General features: G+C 47.8%; 1 protein-coding gene across 1 annotated transcript in view; it reads left to right on the top strand.

Moving 5' to 3' along the window:
• The window catches only part of LOC146834563 (interferon-induced protein 44-like), a 509,270-nt gene that overhangs the window by 298,422 nt on the left and 191,274 nt on the right, over nucleotides 1-19,574 (top strand). Inside the window, exon 5 of the mRNA XM_085601971.1 lies at nucleotides 7,184-7,336. Within this exon, the coding sequence (XP_085458097.1) occupies nucleotides 7,184-7,336 (153 nt within the window). The remainder of the gene's footprint in view (nucleotides 1-7,183; nucleotides 7,337-19,574) is intronic.

Genomic DNA, 19,574 nt, shown 5'->3' with positions numbered 1-19,574 from the left:
CTCCGCACACAAACACGCCGTCGAACTCTGGGACCTACTCGACACCACATCACCGGACGTCGCCTTACTGACCGAGACCTGGATGAACGAAGCCTCCTCGCCAGACATCGCCATAGCCATCCCAGACGGGTACAAGATCACCCGCAGAGACCGCACCAACAGGGCCGGAGGAGGAATCGCCATCGTCCACAAAAACACCATCAAAATGTCAAAAAACACCAACGACACCCTCAGCACCGCCGAACACATGCACTTCCAGATCCACGCGGACCCAAAGACCACCCTAAGAGGCACCCTCGTCTACAGACCTCCAGGACCCCGGCCTCAATTCTGCGACTCCATCGCCGACCTCATCAGCACACACGCGCTGACCTCCACCGACTACATCCTCGGAGACCTGAACTTTCACCTGGAGAACAACAACGACAGCAACTCCTCCACCCTGATCGACAATCTCGCCAAACTCGGACTGAAACAGCTCGTCACGACGCCGACCCACAGCGCCGGCCACACGCTAGATGTCATCTTCTCCTCAAGCCCCCACGTCACCTTCAGCCACGCCTCCAAACTCACCTGGACAGACCACCACTGCATCCACTTCCCCTTCCGAAAACCAACCACACACCACCGCACCCTACAGACCCCCCGCCGCCGCTGGGGCAAAATCACTGAAGAACAACTACAAACAAACCTCGCACTCAACCCCCCGACAATCCCAACCAACCCGGATGATGGTGCACTCGCCCTCGAACGATGGATGAACGACTGCGCCAACACCATCGCTCCGCTGAAAAACCCCACCAACAGAGACACCAGCAGAAGAGTCAGCTGGTTCACCCCGGAATTCCTCAACTCCAAACGCACCTGCCGGAAACTGGAAAACATATGGCACAGTGACAAGACGCCAGACAGCCGCACTGTCTACAAAGACGCCATCTGCAACCACCACCACCTCATCAGGAACGCCAAAAGAACCTCCTTCACAGACCGCCTTGACAACAATGCACACAACAGCAAGGAGCTCTTCACCATCGTGAAGGAACTCTCCAACCCCAGCTCCAACGACAACGACATCCTATAGGGAGCCCTGTGCGACTCCCTCGCCACCTACTTCCACCGGAAAATCACCGACATCCATGACAGCTTCAGACCCCGGATGACCCTTGCTGACCACACCGCACCGAACCCACCGCAACCCACCGCCCACGACACCCTGACAACCTGGGTAGACAAAAGCATCGAGGACACAATCAAGACCATGGGAACAATCCACTCCGGTTCCTCATCCGACCCCCTCCCGCACCACATCTTCAACAAAGCCAGCAAGTCCATCGCACCCCACCTGCACAAAATCATCAACCTCTCCTTCGAGACCGCCACCTTCCCTGAGAACTGGAAGCACGGAGAGATCAATACCCTACTGAAGAAACCCAAGGCAGACCCGAGCGACCTCAAGAACTTCCAGCCCATCTCCTTGCTTCCGTTCCCAGCAAAGGTCATCGAGAACACCCAGCTCACCCGGCACCTCGAAGACAACAACATCCTTGACCCGTCCCAATCAGGATTTCGCAGCAACCACAGCACCGAGACCGCCCTCATCGCCGCCACAGACGACATCAGGATCCTGCTAGACAACGGCGAGACGGTGGCCCTCATCCTCCTGGACCTCTCCGCCGCCTTCAACACCGTCTGCCACCGCACACTACGCACGCGCCTCCACGATGCAGAGATCCGAAACAAGGCCCTGGACTGGACCACCTCCTTCCTCTCTGGCAGAACTCAGAGAGTCCGCCACCCCCGTTCTGATCCGAGGCCTCCAAGATCATCTGTGGCGTCCCTCAAGGATCCTCCCTCAGCCCGACACTGTTCAACGTCTACACGGCACCACTAGCACGCATCGCCCGACAGCACGACCTCAACATAATCTCCTACGCCGACGACACTCAGCTGATCCTTTCCCTCACAATGGACCCCCTCACTGCCAAATCCAACCTCCACCAGGGAATGAAGACCGTCGCCGACTGGATGGAGGACAGCCGCCTCAAACTGAACACAGACAAGACGGAAATCGGAAATCCTCATCCTCGGATCCAACCCCTCCGCATGGGACGACTCTTGGTGGCCCACATCACTGGGGTCCCCCCCCGGCCCCCACCGACCACGCACGCAACCTGGGAGTCATCCTTGACTCGAAACTCTCCATGACCAAACAAGTCAACGCAGTCTCCTCCACCTGTTTCAACACCCTCTGCATGCTTCGCAAGATCTACAGATGGATCCCGACTAACACAAGGAAAACAGTCACCCAGGCCCTAGTCAGCAGCAGACTCCACTACGGAAACGCCCTCTATGCCGGAGCCCCGTCCAAGCTCATCAGCAGACTACAGAGAATCCAGAATGCCTCCGCACGCCTGAACCTCGACGTCCCGCGCCGCGACCACATCACCCCCCACCTGAGGAACCTGCACTGGCTCCCCGTCGACAAAAGAATCTCCTTCAAGCTCCTGATCCATGCACACAAGGCACTCCACAAAACCGTCCCAGCCTATCTCAACAGTCGACTCTCCTTCTACGTACCCAAAAGGAAACTCCACTCCGCTGACCACGCCCTGGTCACGGTCCCACGCATCCGGAGAACCACTTCCGGAGGCAGATCCTTCTCCCATCGCGCCGCCAAGACCTGGAACACCCTCCCCCTCGACCTGCGACAAACCGAAGACCTGCTGACTTTCAGGAGACAACTCAAGACCTGGCTCTTCGACCAGTAAAAGCACCCCCCCCCCCCAGTGCCTTGAAACCCTACCGGGTATTTAGTGCACTTTACAAATTATGTGATTGATTGATATTCATCCTCCTTCCCCTTCTGTATGTATACATTTGCAATGACTATACCTTCGTAGCGAGGAACGGGGACCAACAATAACACTCTACACCCTAATGCCCATTTATATTTTAATTACCAAAATCTACCATCCTGGCAATTTTGATAGAAATCAGCATCAATTGTCCCCCAGATGGTCTACCAAGTTGTTTCCTCTTTGCTGCTTTTGACTGTTGAGCAAACCCTACGGTTGCAGGGGTTTCATCGCACAGCCACGTCTCCTGTAAGCAGACAATATTGTTACTCTCTATGAACTTTAAAAAAAAAATCCTGGTTCGATATCCTCTTATAACCATTTATATTCCAGGATAATATAGACAGGCTGTGCGACGACCCTTGCTCCTAATCATTCTCGCTCAAGCACCCTTCTTCCTCGTAATCATGGGATGCTGGAGCTGCCAGGGCTCTGTATCGATTTCCAGCCAATATATCTATTTCACTGCCTCTTATGGTGATTTCAAGTTCTTCCTTGTTGTTCCAGCAGGTATCCATCAATCTTACATGTAGAACTCCCAACCCGCATGATTCGTGAGGAATGGCTTCCCCTGCATGTTATAATCCCACATATTATGATCCCGCAGTTCTTCCCTCTTTACTAATCTAATGCCTTCCTTTTGTAACTCGTATTCTGCATTTACAAATGCTGTTTTCACAAGGGCTGAGTAGAGGAGGACTTTAATTACTTCACCCTCTTTACTATTTTCCAAAAACCCCGCTTCCCTAAGATCCTCTGTGCAGATATTCCATAAACTTGCACATTTAGATAGAGAAAAGAGGAGTTAAGATCTATGTAGTGGGATTAATTTCCACACTTTTTCCCACATTTACCCTGGCTTATTGGCTCTAAAGAAAACACTGATCCTGTTTGAATTCTGCCGCTAACCCCCAAGGGTCCCCAGATGAATTGATCTTCCTTCTTCCTTGAAATTCCACATCCTTGACTTTCTTTACTTGGCCTCTGTAACTACAATTGCTACTTCTTTCTCACCCTTTGTTTTCTTGGGGCTATTTTTAGTGGACCTAATTTTTCCTATGCTTTTTACCCCCCTCCTCCTTTCTTCAAGTTTACTAATAAAACTTCCTTTACCCTGGGTATTTTTCTTCACCGGGGCTGAGTCCACGATCTTATCTGAAATCACAAGTTGTTTCACAAGTTGTTTCACTACCGCCTTCTGACTTCCCTTCCGTCTTGAGACTTGGACTTTTCTAGGGATATTCTCCCACCTCCTAGGGCGTGGGATACTCTGCTTAGAACTCCTCCTTTCACCCCTTCGTATTATAATCATTGGGTAACGAGATATATATACACACTAGGCTCATCCTTTACTGGGTGAGGGTATCATTCGTCACTCCTTCCTCTCTGCTCGACAGTAACCAACTGGCCTGGCTATTGAGGGCATTACCCTTTTTATTTGTATCAATTCCCCTACCATGGATTTACCCTGTTTCTTTTGGGTTTTAAAATCTCATTGTTCAACATCGAAACCTCTAACAGGCCTTGCAATGTTTTTTGAAGAATAAGCATTACTTAAAGCATTGAGACACTTGATGTTCCCGTAACTTCCAGACTATGCATGGATGGGCCTGAATGTTAATTTCCTGTGCCCTGGGGGCTTTCAGCACCTTCATAGTCCTTTGTATGAATATTATCTCTTTTACTCTGGGCCTCGCTACTTGAGATTACCTCTTCATCCTCCCCCTCAAATTCATGATTGTATGAGAGTGGGCAGAGTCTTGGTGATGAGGACAACCTTGGTTCCAGGGGAGTCCCTGAAATATTAAAATTGGTAAAGTTTTGAGAGTCTAAATCCTGGACTGTCAAATTAGCCGGGGTTGGATGAATCTCAACCACACTCAATTCTTTATCTACCGGTACTTTCCCCTTAAAATGTCTCCCCAGAAAATCTTTTATCAAAGTTGAAACAGATGAAACAGATACTCCTCCCTTTGCCGCCCTTTGTTTCCCTATCAATGGGGTTATGTTCATTGAATGACTAATTTCTGTATGGTTTTATTGCATCCCGCGGGGCCTCCTTGGTCTCGTTCACCATTTCCTTTTTCTTTCTGATTTGCATCCATAACTCTAATCCCCAATTCGATATTGTCAGTCTTTGTAGCGTTTTTTGGGGCTATCCGGACTTTTGCTTTTCCCAGCGCCATCCTTTTTAATGTTCCTTTCCCTCCCTTGGCCACAGGTAGTCTTATACTTTATACACCAACTATCCTTCCTACAATATTAAAAAATAATTATTTTGCTTATTAAATTACTTTAAGAAAACTTAATATCCAACTTCCACTTACCTCTGCTGTGCCTTTGCCTACGTGCCTGTGCGCCTGGAAGTTTTTGTCCTCTCCTCTCCTGACACCGCCTCCACCCAGTTCTCTTCAATCTTCTCGGTCTTCTCCAGACCTTTACTACGGTATTTGGGTGTTGGTTTTTGTAAACACACTCTACAGGCTTTTGCTGACTTTACTTGCAATTACTGCTTTTACTGGCAGGTACTAGTTCTCATTGGAGTCCCGGACTCTAATACACACCATTAATGCAGCTCTACCTCCTGACCTCCCTCCCCACCCCCCTATGGGGGAGCTGCCCTTCCCCACTACAGCAATTACCACGTCACTTTTCTTGGCCTTAGCCTTTACCACCGGGTCGGGAGGTGGGAAGTGTGATGAGCTGGTAATCGTGGCCCTATTTGCAGCTGATTAATGCAAGGTTTCCTGCAATATTTCCTGCTTTTATAATAACTCCGAGAAACTCCGGTACCTATTCACAGGTATTTCTGCGCCTTTCCGCGTCTTCTGAGTCTTCCTCCTCGGGGTCTTCCTCCCAAGGTTCTGTGAGCGTTTGGGTGGGCAGGCACGAGCATGACAGGATGCACATGTGCTCATCGGGCGCAGGCTTCAACAGGCTACGGCAACAGCAGAGGAAGTGAATGCACAGACATCTGACGTGTTTATCATTGGTTTACCATTCTTTGATGGCAGCCACTTTTGAAAACAGGTCAGTCCTCTTGGATTGGTACACCAATGATGGACTGTGTGCAATACCAGTGCAAGATGGTGCTCAGTGTGTTCTTCACTGAGAGGTCATCTTGGATTATATTATGTATATCCTATCCCTTTTGCTGTTCCCAAAAGGGACCCAAACTTGGTGTCCATGTTGGAATTTTAAAACAATTATACACTATGCATAATATGATTCAAAAAGGCTGCTCACTGTTATATTTAATTTTTTACTTATTTTTTGATGCAAGGAAACGCAAGCCCTCATTTATGTGGCAACATTTTCTTTTGTTTTCTAATTGTATTATTTTAACTGATCTTGCCTGTGCTAGCTGAATTTTTATGTCTTTTATATGGATAGGTGAGTGGGTAAATGAAAGAATGAGTTAAAGGGTGGATCATCGGGTGCATATGTGAAAAGGACGAGTGACCACTTCAATGCATAATGAGTGAATGTATTACATTGTTTTGCATTCTGTCCATCAATTGTTCTTTTTGCTTTCGCAAATGCGGCAGATTACCTGTTCATCAAACCCTTGTTCCACCTGCCTCATTTAGAGATGAGTAGACCTTTAGTATTCTGTCAATGGAACCACCACTGGTTCTGTCAACAGAATCTTCCTCTGACAGCCCACCGGAGTGGGGCTATCGAAGGAAGGATAGTACACCATTCTCTCTAATTAGGGTGGATAATGTAATGCCTTTTTGTTTCCTGTCTGTCACTGAATGAAAAAACCTGGTTGTAAGAAACAGGAAAAAAATAATGACCCCCCTCCCACACCATGAGACAAAACAAAAAGTTGTAGAGGCCATTGTTTTTTTGTGTTTTTTAGAAATAAACTCCTGCTTTGGAAGTTTTTATTTTTGAAGCACATAAAAGTCCGAACATTTGATAAGTGGCGGTACACCAAATGTTTGCTACATTAAAAGGAACCTCCATGATGGTTGTTCATTTCATTATACAGAAATGCCTGGGAGGCCCCGATGGACATCTTAATATTTAGCCCTCAAGATGTAGGAGGTATTGTCCTCCACTATCTGATGGCCACTACTCCTTTCACCACACCGTAAATCAGGCCCTGGGTTTGGTACTGGTAGTTAGTTGTTCATCCACTTTCCTAACTATGGTGAGTAAACTATACTTGAAAACTCAAAGCAGCAGAATGAGGTCGGTCATGATTATCATCTTGCTCCTTGTAATGGTTGATTGGTGCTTCACTTTCTTTTTAAAGTAACTTTTTAAATCTATTTTGATAACCTGTTATACACTGTCATCTCTGTTCTGCTTCTTTATAGTACAGAACATACTCTATTAAGGATGCAACATCTGGCAAGTCACTATCCCTTATTTTATGTGATTCCATGGGGCTGGAAGAGAAAAGTGGAACAGGACTGGACGTTGAGGACATACCAAAAATTCTTGATGGTCATGTTCCTGACAGGTATCAGGTAGATGTTTCACAAGTTAGCATTTTCTTGTGCATGTTACAGTGTGTGTGTGTGTGTGTGTGTGTGTGTGTGTGTGTATATAATTTATTGTTTAAAGCTGAGAATACCATTGACGACTAATTTGTTATAGTCTACACAGCGGTTGGTACCACCCACAGGAACTGTAGTAGAACCAAGATGTAACATTTTAGAACTGCATGATGCCACAGAGGTGCCTATTGTGAAGCCTGTTTTAAATCTGATGGGGCTCCTAACAGCAGCAACCACTGAAATCATATATATATATATTCACTGAAAAAACCATAGGTTTCACACATGTTATAGTTAGCGGAAATTTTACTGATAAAAAACCAATGAAATTGCCCCGTTATAGTTAGTGCTGGCAACTATAACTCACGCGACCGCAATCCTCTGCTGATGCTAATACTGTATTTAGACACTTATTTGCCCATGTCTTCTTCCATACATTTTTAGCTATACATATATTACAAATATTTTTTTTTCATAAAGACACATATGTCATCAGCAGAAGATTGCGGTCGCGTGAGTTATAGTTGCCAGCACTAACTATAACGGGGCAATTTCATTGGTTTTTTATCAGTAAAATTTCCGCTAACTATAACATGTGTGAAACCTATGGTTTTTTCAGTGAATTTGCAAGGTTTTTTAAATGCTAATTCCTAACTATAACGTGTGTGAAACCTATGGTTTTTTCAGTGAATTTGTACGGTTTTTTAAATGCTAAGTGACTTTACGCCATTCGTGGCGTGCGCGCCCACTTAACGCAGTTCGTTCCGTGCGCGCACGGTGCGCTTCGCGCACCGTGCGCGCACAGTGAGCACGCGGTGCGCTTCGCGCACCGCGCACCCACTTTACGCAGTTAGTGCCGTGCCCACGTTACGCTAGATGGGCCATGTACGCACGATGCGCTTCGCGCACCGTGCGCACATGGAGGACATATTATGCGCTTCCTTGTGATAGGTAATCTGTTGAAATTTTTTGGGAAATTTCTGTGCTCTGATAAGCCATGCACAAATGGTGGCCTTCGGCCACCATTTGCACAAGGGGTGGAGAAAGTGTGGATAGTGTTTTTTTTATTTTTATTTTTTTACCGTACGCTTACGGTAAGCGTACGGTAAGCGTACCCCGCGAAATTGCCGAAAAAAAAATAATGCCGTTTTTGCTCTTGGGGGATGTTTGGGGACTCCCTCAACATGACTATGTGAGAGGGAGTTGTCAAAACATCCCCATAACATGTTTTTGGCCATCATGTTTGATACATAACACTCAGTGCGGTAGACAAAATGGCGGACGCCGCTTCCTGGTTTCTGCCGATTCGAATGTTTACTAAGATCTAAGAGCCAATCAGAATCGCGCTCGCGCACGCCACCGTACGCTTACCGTAAGCGTACGGTAAGCGTACCGTAAGCGGGCTCAGATATATATATTGATTTAAAGGCTATTTTCTCAGAATCTACTGAACAGATTTACACCAAACCTACAAAAGGCACTTCCTTGACCTAGGGACTACCTCTCTGCCAAATTTCTAGTAATTCTGTTCAGCCGTTCGGGCTGTAGCTCGTTCTAAAGGTCCTATGGAAAAATGCATGGGAAAAACGCGTTTTGGGACCCCCCTTTTATCTCAGCCCCCGCTTGACGAATCCCCCCGAGACTTTCAGGGTAGGAGCGGAGCGTAGCGCCCCACCTATTTTGAGAAATTCGCGAGGATTCGTCGACCGGCGCCAAAGTTATTCAAAATAGAATGTTGAGGTTTTCCTATGGAAACGTGGTCCTAACTATAACTACCTACTGGCGACCGCCAGTAGGTAATATACATATATACATATATACATATATATATATATATATGTGTGTGTGTATATATGTGTGTGTGTATATATGTATGTATGTATATATGTATATGTATATATGTATGACGGGGGTAACAGGGAGAAACTGTTGCGCAAATTAGAAAGTAAATACATCTTGAAGTTTAATACCAAGACGCCCACAAGGCACAATGCTAGCGAGGATCTGCATCACTTCCTGTGATACTGACCCATCACCTGTAGTCTGTACAGCACACTAAGTGCTTTTATGTTGAACACTGACATTTATTTCCACTGTATATATATCGAGCACCCAAAACTGTATAGTTGATATTGATATACGAGGTCTAATTGATTTGTAAATGTCTAGTGCAGCATTTGTGCAGCTTACTATTTGCTTTTCGTATCCTTAATGTTGTTTATTGCTTGTATCGCATTGAGTCTATGTTTCATTTGGCCTATGTATATTCCTTGCACACACTTCAGTTTAGAAGGGATTGTTTCCATACCTATTGCGTTGATATTGTAGGAAGCTTAGGACCACATCGGGGAAACCTACAGTAAAAATCTCTTAGCATCTATATTCCGCATGAATCTAATTTAATTTCTCTTATCTATCACCCTTTTGAAGAGGTAACATCACGGCACTCATATTTTCACTATTTATGCGCACTAAACACGCACGCCTCTTTCACGATGTATATAATGTAGGAGAGTAGGGTCTGCTTTCTATGTTCACCCCCACTTTTTGCTTTTGCTTTACTGGTTTTCGACTTAGATGTGGCTGGGGGCCTGCTAATCAGACCCACAGCCCTGCTGTTCTCTCTCTAAATTAATACTATGTACTTTAGGTGCATAACCCATTTGGATAGGATCACCTTATTGGCCCCTGTACAGTGTACCCTAGGTATCCAGGGCATAGGTGTACCCTAGACCTACCAGGGGCTGCAGCATGTATTATGCCACCCCTGGCCTGGCCTTCCATTTTGACACAACTGGCTGATCACTCAGCTGGGGCAAGGTCGTGTAATCACCCCTTGCTTAGGTGTAGTATTCCTATACCTAACTTACATATAGACACATGTGTACCTATCAGTCACTCCTATGGCAGGCCTTAACAATCCTGAAGGCAGAGTGCTTGGTAACATGTGAGATGGTGCTCTAGCATGAGCTGAGCCTGTCTGCAGCTTTCGGAACCTTGTCCTTATAGCTGTTCTATGATATAGCCTACCATATACTCTTTAAGTGCCTTATAATCTTAGACGGTTATGGTAACTATGGTTTGGCTTTATCGAAACATGTCGTGTAAGGTGTCTAACACTGTGGAATAATACCCCCATGCCATTTCTGGACATGAGAATATTATTCCCCCCTTCTAGAGGGAAAGACATGTTAAAATCATACTTCAACTGTTAGCCTCTGACCAAAGCCTCAGCATCACAAAATGGATGCTGCTGCCACGACACAAGTCTGACCTCCTGCAGCTGGGAGTGATCCCAGCCAGGGAGGCCTGGACAATAGGTTTCCTGCTTGGGGAGGTGCTAGCACCTCCCCAGACAGCCTTTAGTGTATTGGGGCAGGGTGGGCTGAAAGGAATGAGACATGCCTGGGGCACACAAGGTGTTCCTTGCATAGTCCAGTTCAAACCGGCGCTGGGGCACTCCAGCCCCAGCTCTGGCGCGAAACTGGACAAAGGGAAGTGGGTGTAACCACCCCCTCCCAGGTCCCACCCATAAGGCGTGACCTAGCAGGTATCCCAGCCCCCCAGATTAGTATAAGAGTGGGAGTTGGGCCTCAAGACTTTAGATTATCCTGAACCTGCAAAACTGAACAGAAACTCTGGACCTTCGACATTCGACGAAAGAAGAAGACTGAAGAATCTCCCTTGTAGCCAAGGAGTGGCTACCCTGTGCAAACAGGCACCATCAAGAGACTACCCTTTGCTTTGCGACCGTTCTACGAGGAACCGACTGCAGAGCCCGACCAGAGCCTTGACTTCCAGACTTCTCCGACCCTCATCCACATCTGCAGCAGAGCTGAGATCCGTGGAGGCGACGAGCGACGTGGGACCGGCTACCTGGGAAAAGTGGCTAGTAACTTACAGCGCAGCTTCTGAGGTACCCTCGAAGTTGTGCACCGGGGATTGAGAAGCCCCAACCCCAAGCACCATCTGCACCGAAGACCAGCCCCCCACACTCCACGAGTCCTGCGTGGGGCCCTTCAGCATTTTCCTGCTTGCCGCGTCTGTCCGGTTGCTTGCCCGCTGGCTAGTGGCCTCTGTGACGACGCACCCTGAAATCTTCTGCGCTGGTTTGGCTCCTCCAGACTGGCTCCCGCTTCTCTGCAAAGAAGAAGCACCCCAGACCTTCCTGGTCTGCACCAGAAGCAAGTCCTTTGTTCTTCGTGGGTTCCGCTTGCCAAGGCTTGGTGAGTCCTAGTCCAACTTCGACGCCGCCGACAGCAAGAGCCTTCGTGGGACAGCTCGCCTCCTGGTCCTGGTCGTCCTCGACGCTTCCTGGTCCTCCTGGCTGCAGCGACAAGCTTCACCTTCACCTGCAACTCTTCACGACATCGCCTGGTTCCTTCCTGGTTCCACGTGGTCACTGGCTAGTGACCTTGACTCTGTCCCTTCTGCTTGCAGGTTTCTTCTCTTCTTGATCCCAACCTTGGGATCCACCGGACACTCTCCCCTGACTGCCTGTCAGCATCTTTCTTCAGGCATCCATAGGAGTCGACGACGAAAACGACGCATCTTCACCCCTATGCACCCGCAGCCTGTGGGCTAGGTAACTTGGGTACTCCGGTGCTCATCAGGATAGTGACTATCCTAGTGTCTAGTTTTCAAGTCTCAACTTCCTAGCTACTCCGGAAGTGTCCTAAATCTACCGTTTTCTAAACTGTACTATTGCTATTGACTTTTACACATTACGCGTGAGTGTTTCCACTCTGCACACGAATCCCGTGGGCCTCCCACTTCCTAACTAACGCTAGTGTAGTGTAGCCCCAGCGATTCCCTAGGCCTAGGCCTATTCTATTTCCGTGACAGTGGTTCTTATACCACTTACTTAGTATATGGTTTGCGTGGCCCCTAGGGCCTAACTGTATTACTTACCTGTGTGACTTACTGTATGCATTAATAAGACTGTGTTGTACTTACCTCTAATCTCATAAAGAGTGCTGAGGGTTTGCTTAGAATAAATACACTTTATTTTATATATATATCTGTTGTGGTGTCCTTTCATTTGGTATTCAAGGGATTATATATGGTATCACAGCTGGCTTCAGATGCCATTCAGAGTTTAGCCTAAGACTGCTCTTGTCCATGCTACCACTAGGATAGCTGGTCTATAAGTTTGACTTTACAACCAATCACCATAAGGGGATTTGGACTGATATAAGGTGTACACTATAACTAGTGACATCATACATCAGGCCAACTTCTCACATTGGTGAGCAGCGGTTGGGATCTGAGCTTGCTGTTGTAATACCATTGTAATCTTGAGATACTAAATTGAAAGATCACACAGATATTGTCTAGGTACATATAACATAGATTATTATACTTAAGTCCTACTGGACTTTGTAGTTGTAGGTTGAAGGGAGTAACACACCCTGACTACAACTACTAGAAAGGCTTAGTAGATACAACTAGTGTAGGTAGGTGCACACACCACACCCTCACTAGATCATGTCTCTGAGAGTAGATCAAGTAGATGCTCTCTCAGGAGGATCAGGTCTGCAAAAGATCCCCTCTAGATATGATACCTTAACATTCCAGGAGATGAGACAGTTGTGTACCTCCAGAGGAATAAAACAGGGTGCAAACCCTACCCTCCTTCAGTTAAGACAACTCCTAGAGGAGTATGATGCTCAGAGGGCATCTCAGGCAGGTGCCCTAGGCACAGAGGAGGGTCTACCCACCACAGAGGAGTCAGATGGGGCTTCAGATGGGGAGGTAGACAGCCAGAGCCAAGTAAGGAGACTTAGCCAGGCTAACTTAAGTTTACATGGGAGTTTGCATGGGGTCCCCCCATACAGACCCACAAGTAGACATTCACAGAGAAGCAGGAGGGACAGATCCCCTTCAAGGGAATCCATCCACTCCCATGTCTCTAGCATCTCTAATGCTTCCTCTCACAGGGGAATGACTTCACCTGAGAGAAAGGAGCATGCAGCCAGAATGAGGGAGGCTAATCTGAGGATTCAGAGGGAAGAACTTGCCCTTGCCAAAGAGAAGCTTGCTCTGGCTAGAGAGCAAAAGTTAAGTGGTTTAGAACCCACTGGTGGCAGCAACATTCCTAGAGATAGAGACAGGCACTATGATAATAGAAACCTGAGCAAGATTGTCCCTCCCTACAAGTGTGGGGATGACATCCACAAATGGATAACTGCTTTGGAGAGAGCTTGCAAAGTACAGCAGGTACCCCAAAGTCAGTGGGCAGCTATCTTGTGGCTCTCCTTCTCTGAGAAAGGAAGAGACAAGCTCCTCACAGTTAGTGATGAGGATGCAGATAATTACACTGTCCTGAAGAGTGCTCTGATTGATGGGTTTGGCCTAACCACTGAACAATACAGGTTGTTGTTCAGGGATACCCAGAAGACACAGACTCAGGACTGGACTGACTTTGTAGATTGTGCCACTAAGGCTCTGGAAGGCTGGCTAATGGGAAGTAAGGTTAAGGACTATACAGGATTGTATAATTTGATCATGAGAGAGCAAATACTTAACAACTGTCAAAACCAGCTATTGCATCAACACCTGATTGATTCTGATCTGACTTCTCCCCAAGAATTGGGAAAGAAGGCGGATAGATGGGTCAGGACTAGAGTTAAGCAGAAAAACCAGAACCAGGGCGGTGATCAGAAAAAGGCAGACCAGAAGGGTAATGAGCAGAAACAAAAAGACCAGAAGTCTTCACCAGGCCCCCAAAAGGCTCAGGGGGAGGGTGGTTCCAAAAAGGATAAGAAGAAAGATGGCCAAAAGAAACCATGGTGCAACTATTGTAAGTCCAACTCACATTGGTTTAGTGAGTGCACCAAAAAGGATAAGCCCCCAGCCACCATTGCCCCTAAGGCAACTGTACCCCCTAGTTCAGCTGTAAGTGGTGGTTCCCAGCAAAAGGGTGTAGTAGGGTTAACCCTGGGAACTGAGGAGGATTCTGGCCTGGTCAGAGTACCTACTCAGGCTGTTCTGATCTGTGATGGGGACTTAGCTGTGTCCTCTACTATAGGCCCCAGTAACCTGGGCAAGTACAGACAGACACCTTTTATCAACCAAAGAATGGCTCAGGCCTACAGGGACACTGGAGCTAGTGTCACAATGGTGACACCTGCTTTTGTGGACCCTGGACAGATCATACTAGGTGAGAATTACCTAGTGACCAACGCTAGCAATGCCACTACCTCCCATAGTGTGGCTATTGTTAACTTCTCCTGGGGAGGGGTAACTGGCCTCAAGAAAGTTGTTGTTAGTTCAGACCTTCCTGTAGAGTGTTTACTGGGCAATGATCTTGAAACTTCAGTTTGGTCTGAAGTGGAGTATAGGACCCATGCAGAAATGCTGGGGATAGATGCACATGTCCTTGCTGTGACCAGGTCACAGGCCAAAAAGTGCAACACTGAACAAGTGCTGGATCCTGAAACTATGGACCAGTCACAACCCAAGAGAAAGAGCAGTAGGGTTAAGGCTGTGCCTTCCCCCCTGCCTCAGGTGGTGGATCAGCCCTCCCAGGAGGATGATTCTGAGAGCCCTGAAGGAACTGTCCTAGAAGAACTTGAACCTGATCAGGTTGAGTTTCTTGGGACAGGGGGACCTTCCAGGGCAGATCTGAGGCAGGCTCAATTAGACTGCCCCTCTCTTGAACCCCTCAGACAGCTGGCTGCTGCTGAGGCTGCAGGGAATGCTCAAGGTACCCATAGAGTGTATTGGGATGAAGGGCTACTGTACTCAGAGGCTAGAGACCCCAAGCCTGGTGCATCCAGGAGGTTGGTCATACCACTGAAGTTCAGAGGCTTCCTTCTAACCTTGGCCCATGATATTCCCCTTGCAGGACATTTAGGCCAGAACAAGACTTGGGACAGGCTTGTCCCTCACTTTCACTGGCCCCATATGTCAGAAGATACTAAGGAGTTTTGTCGCTCCTGTGTCACCTGCCAAGCCAGTGGCAAATCAGGTGGCACCACAAAGGCCCCCCTCATACCACTACCTGTGGTGGGGGTCCCCTTTGAAAGAGTGGGCATAGATATTGTAGAACCCATGGACCCACAAACAGCATCTGGGCACAGATTCATACTGGTGATAGTGGACCATGCCACCAGGTACCCAGAAGCAATTCCCCTGAGGACCACAACAGCTCCTGTTGTGGCAAGGGCCCTGCTTGGAGTATTCTCCAGAGTGGGCTTTCCAAAGGAGGTCATTTCTGACAGAGGTGCCAACTTTATGTCAGGATACTTGACTGCAATGTGGAAGGAGTGTGGTGTTAACTATAAGTTCACCACACCCTATCACCCACAGTGCAATGGGCTTGTTGAGAGATTCAACAAGACCCTAAAGGGAATGATAAAAGGATTACCAGACAAGCTTAGGCGAAGATGGGACATCCTTTTACCCTGCCTTCTGTTTGCTTACAGAGAGGTCCCACAAAAGGGGGTTGGCTACAGCCCTTTTGAGCTTTTGTTTGGGCATCCTGTAAGAGGACCCCTGTGTTTGGTGAAGGAAGGATGGGAGAGACCTCTCAGACAACCCAAACTAGACATAGTGGATTATGTACTTGGTCTCCGCTCCAGGATGGCAGAGTATATGAAGAAGGCTTCTAAAAACCTTGAGGCAAGCCAAGAACTCCAAAAAGCTTGGCATGACCAAAAGGCTGTACTGACTGTTTACCAGCCAGGACAGAAAGTGTGGGTGTTGGAGCCAGTGGCCCCAGCAGCACTCCAAGACAAATGGTCTGGACCCCACACTATTGTTGAGAAAAAGGGAGAAGTCACCTACTTGGTGGACCTTGGGACTCCCAGAAGCCCCCACAGGGTGCTTCATGTCAACAGATTGAAGGCATATGTTGACAGGGCAGACATGGGGCTACTCATGGCTACAGATGAGGGGCAGGAGGAAGAGAGTGACCCTCTCCCAGACCTGTTGACTCAGAACCCTGATGATGGCTCAGTTGATGGTGTGGTCTTTTCTGACAGCCTCACTGTCCATCAGCAACAGGACTGCAGACAAGTTCTGCAGGCCTACAGACATATGTTCTCTCTGACCCCAAGTCAGACAAACTGGTGCACCCATGAGGTGGACACTGGTGACAGTCTGCCTGTGAAGAGTAAAATCTACAGGCAACCTGACCATGTCAGGGACTGCATAAAAGTTGAGGTACAAAAGATGTTGGAGCTGGGAGTCATTGAACCTTCAGAGAGCCCTTGGGCTAGTCCTGTAGTTCTTGTGCCAAAACCTCACACCCAAGATGGTAAGAGAGAGATGAGGTTTTGCGTGGATTACAGAGGTCTCAATGCTGTCACTAGGACAGATGCCCACCCAATACCTAGGGCAGATGAGCTTATTGACAGACTGGCAGCTGCTAAGTTTTTGAGCACATTTGACCTAACAGCAGGCTACTGGCAAATCAGACTAGCTGAGAGTGCAAAGGCCAAAACTGCTTTCTCGACCCCAGGAGGACATTATCAATTTGTGGTAATGCCCTTTGGTTTGAAGAATGCACCTGCCACTTTCCAAAGGCTGGTGAATCAAGTCCTTACTGGGTTGGATGATTATTGTGCAGCTTATCTTGATGATATTGCTGTCTTTAGCTCCACCTGGGAGGATCACCTGGTCCACCTGAGGAATGTTTTAGAGGCCCTGCAAAAGGCAGGCCTCACTATCAAGGCCACTAAGTGCCAGATAGGGCAGAGCAAGGTTGTATACCTGGGCCACCTAGTTGGTGGGGGTCAGGTTCAACCACTGGAGAGCAAGATCCAGACCATAAAGGACTGGGCTCCTCCAACTACCCAGACTCAGGTCAGAGCTTTCTTGGGCCTGACTGGGTACTACAGAAAGTTTGTTAAGAACTATGGGTCCATAGTGACACCACTTAATGACTTGACCTCCAAGAAGATGCCAAAGAAAGTTCAGTGGACAGTAAGCTGTCAAAAAGCATTTGATGACCTGAAGCAGGCCATGTGCAGTGCACCTATTCTGAAAAGTCCAGACTACTCCAAAGAGTTCATTGTCCAGACAGATGCTTCTGAGTTAGGTGTGGGAGCTGTTCTTTCGCAACTGAATGTAGATGGTCAAGACCAGCCCATTGCTTTTATAAGTAGAAGGCTGACCCCTAGAGAGAAACGTTGGTCAGCTATTGAGAGGGAGGCCTTTGCTGTGGTTTGGGCCCTGAAGAAGCTGAGGCCATACTTGTTTGGCACTCACTTCAAGATTCAGACAGACCATAAGGCCCTCTTGTGGCTAAATCAGATGGAGGGTGAAAATCCCAAACTTCTTAGGTGGTCCATTTCCCTACAGGGGATGGACTTCACAGTGGAACATAGACCTGGGACTGACCATGCCAATGCAGATGGACTCTCCAGATATTTCCACTTAGAACATGAAGACTCAACTGGTCAAGGTTAGTTTAATGTCCCTAAGTTTGGGGGGGGGGGGTTGTGTAGGAGAGTAGGGTCTGCTTTCTATGTTCACCCCCACTTTTTGCTTTTGCTTTACTGGTTTTCGACTTAGATGTGGCTGTGGGCCTGCTAATCAGACCCACAGCCCTGCTGTTCTCTCTCTAAATTAATACTATGTACTTTAGGTGCATAACCCATTTGGATAGGATCACCTTATTGGCCCCTGTACAGTGTACCCTAGGTACCCAGGGCATAGGTGTACCCTAGGCCTACCAGGGGCTGCAGCATGTATTATGCCACCCCTGGCCTGGCCTTCCATTTTGACACAACTGGCTGATCACTCAGCTGGGGCAAGGTCGTGTAATCACCCCTTGCTTAGGTGTAGTATTCCTATACCTAACTTACATATAGACACATGTGTACCTATCAGTCACTCCTATGGCAGGCCTTAACAATCCTGAAGGCAGAGTGCTTGGTAACATGTGAGATGGTGCTCTAGCATGAGCTGAGCCTGTCTGCAGCTTTCGGAACCTTGTCCTTATAGCTGTTCTATGATATAGCCTACCATATACTCTTAAAGTGCCTTATAATCTTAGACGGTTATGGTAACTATGGTTTGGCTTTATCGAAACATGTCGTGTAAGGTGTCTAACACTGTGGAATAATACCCCCATGCCATTTCTGGACATGAGAATATTATTCCCCCCTTCTAGAGGGAAAGACATGTTAAAATCATTTGAACACAAGTTGGTCGCACACTGCTCGTCACACCAGCAAGTTGCCCCTAAGGACTGTGGTGAATGTAGTGGCGACGGCGGGTACGCCTATGCCACGATGTGTAAAAAGAAAAAAGTATGTGTTGCATTTAGCCATCCCTGGACACGTGTTTCGAGGTAGTTGCCTCTCGTCAGCAGGGAGCAGGACAATGTAAAGGGGTGCCGAGTGGACTGCCAAAATGTAATTAAAACAGGTCAAATACCTCTCATGGCGCGCAGGTGCAGAACCAGGGCTCGTCAGCCCGATAGCTCACGGGAGCCGTAATAATTTGAACACAAGTTGGTCGCACACTGCTCGTCACACCAGCAAGTTGCCCCTAAGGACTGTGGTGAATGTAGTGGCGACGGCGGGTACGCCTATGCCACGATGTGTAAAAAGAAAAAAGTATGTGTTGCATTTAGCCATCCCTGGACACGTGTTTCGAGGTAGTTGCCTCTCGTCAGCAGGGAGCAGGACAATGTAAAGGGGTGCCGAGTGGACTGCCAAAATGTAATTAAAACAGGTCAAATACCTCTCATGGCGCGCAGGTGCAGAACCAGGGCTCGTCAGCCCGATAGCTCACGGGAGCCGTAATAATTTGAACACAAGTTGGTCGCACACTGCTCGTCACACCAGCAAGTTGCCCCTAAGGACTGTGGTGAATGTAGTGGTGACGGCGGGTACGCCTATGCCACGATGTGTAAAAAGAAAAAAGTATGTGTTGCATTTAGCCATCCCTGGACACGTGTTTCGAGGTAGTTGCCTCTCGTCAGCAGGGAGCAGGACAATGTAAAGGGGTGCCGAGTGGACTGCCAAAATGTAATTAAAACAGGTCAAATACCTCTCATGGCGCGCAGGTGCAGAACCAGGGCTCGTCAGCCCGATAGCTCACGGGAGCCGTAATAATTTGAACACAAGTTGGTCGCACACTGCTCGTCACACCAGCAAGTTGCCCCTAAGGACTGTGGTGAATGTAGTGGCGACGGCGGGTACGCCTATGCCACGATGTGTAAAAAGAAAAAAGTATGTGTTGCATTTAGCCA

This window comes from Triturus cristatus, chromosome 4_2, assembly GCF_964204655.1.
Source record: "Triturus cristatus chromosome 4_2, aTriCri1.1, whole genome shotgun sequence".
Classification (NCBI taxonomy): Eukaryota; Metazoa; Chordata; class Amphibia; order Caudata; family Salamandridae; genus Triturus; species Triturus cristatus.
This window is presented reverse-complemented; position numbering and strand designations above follow the sequence as displayed.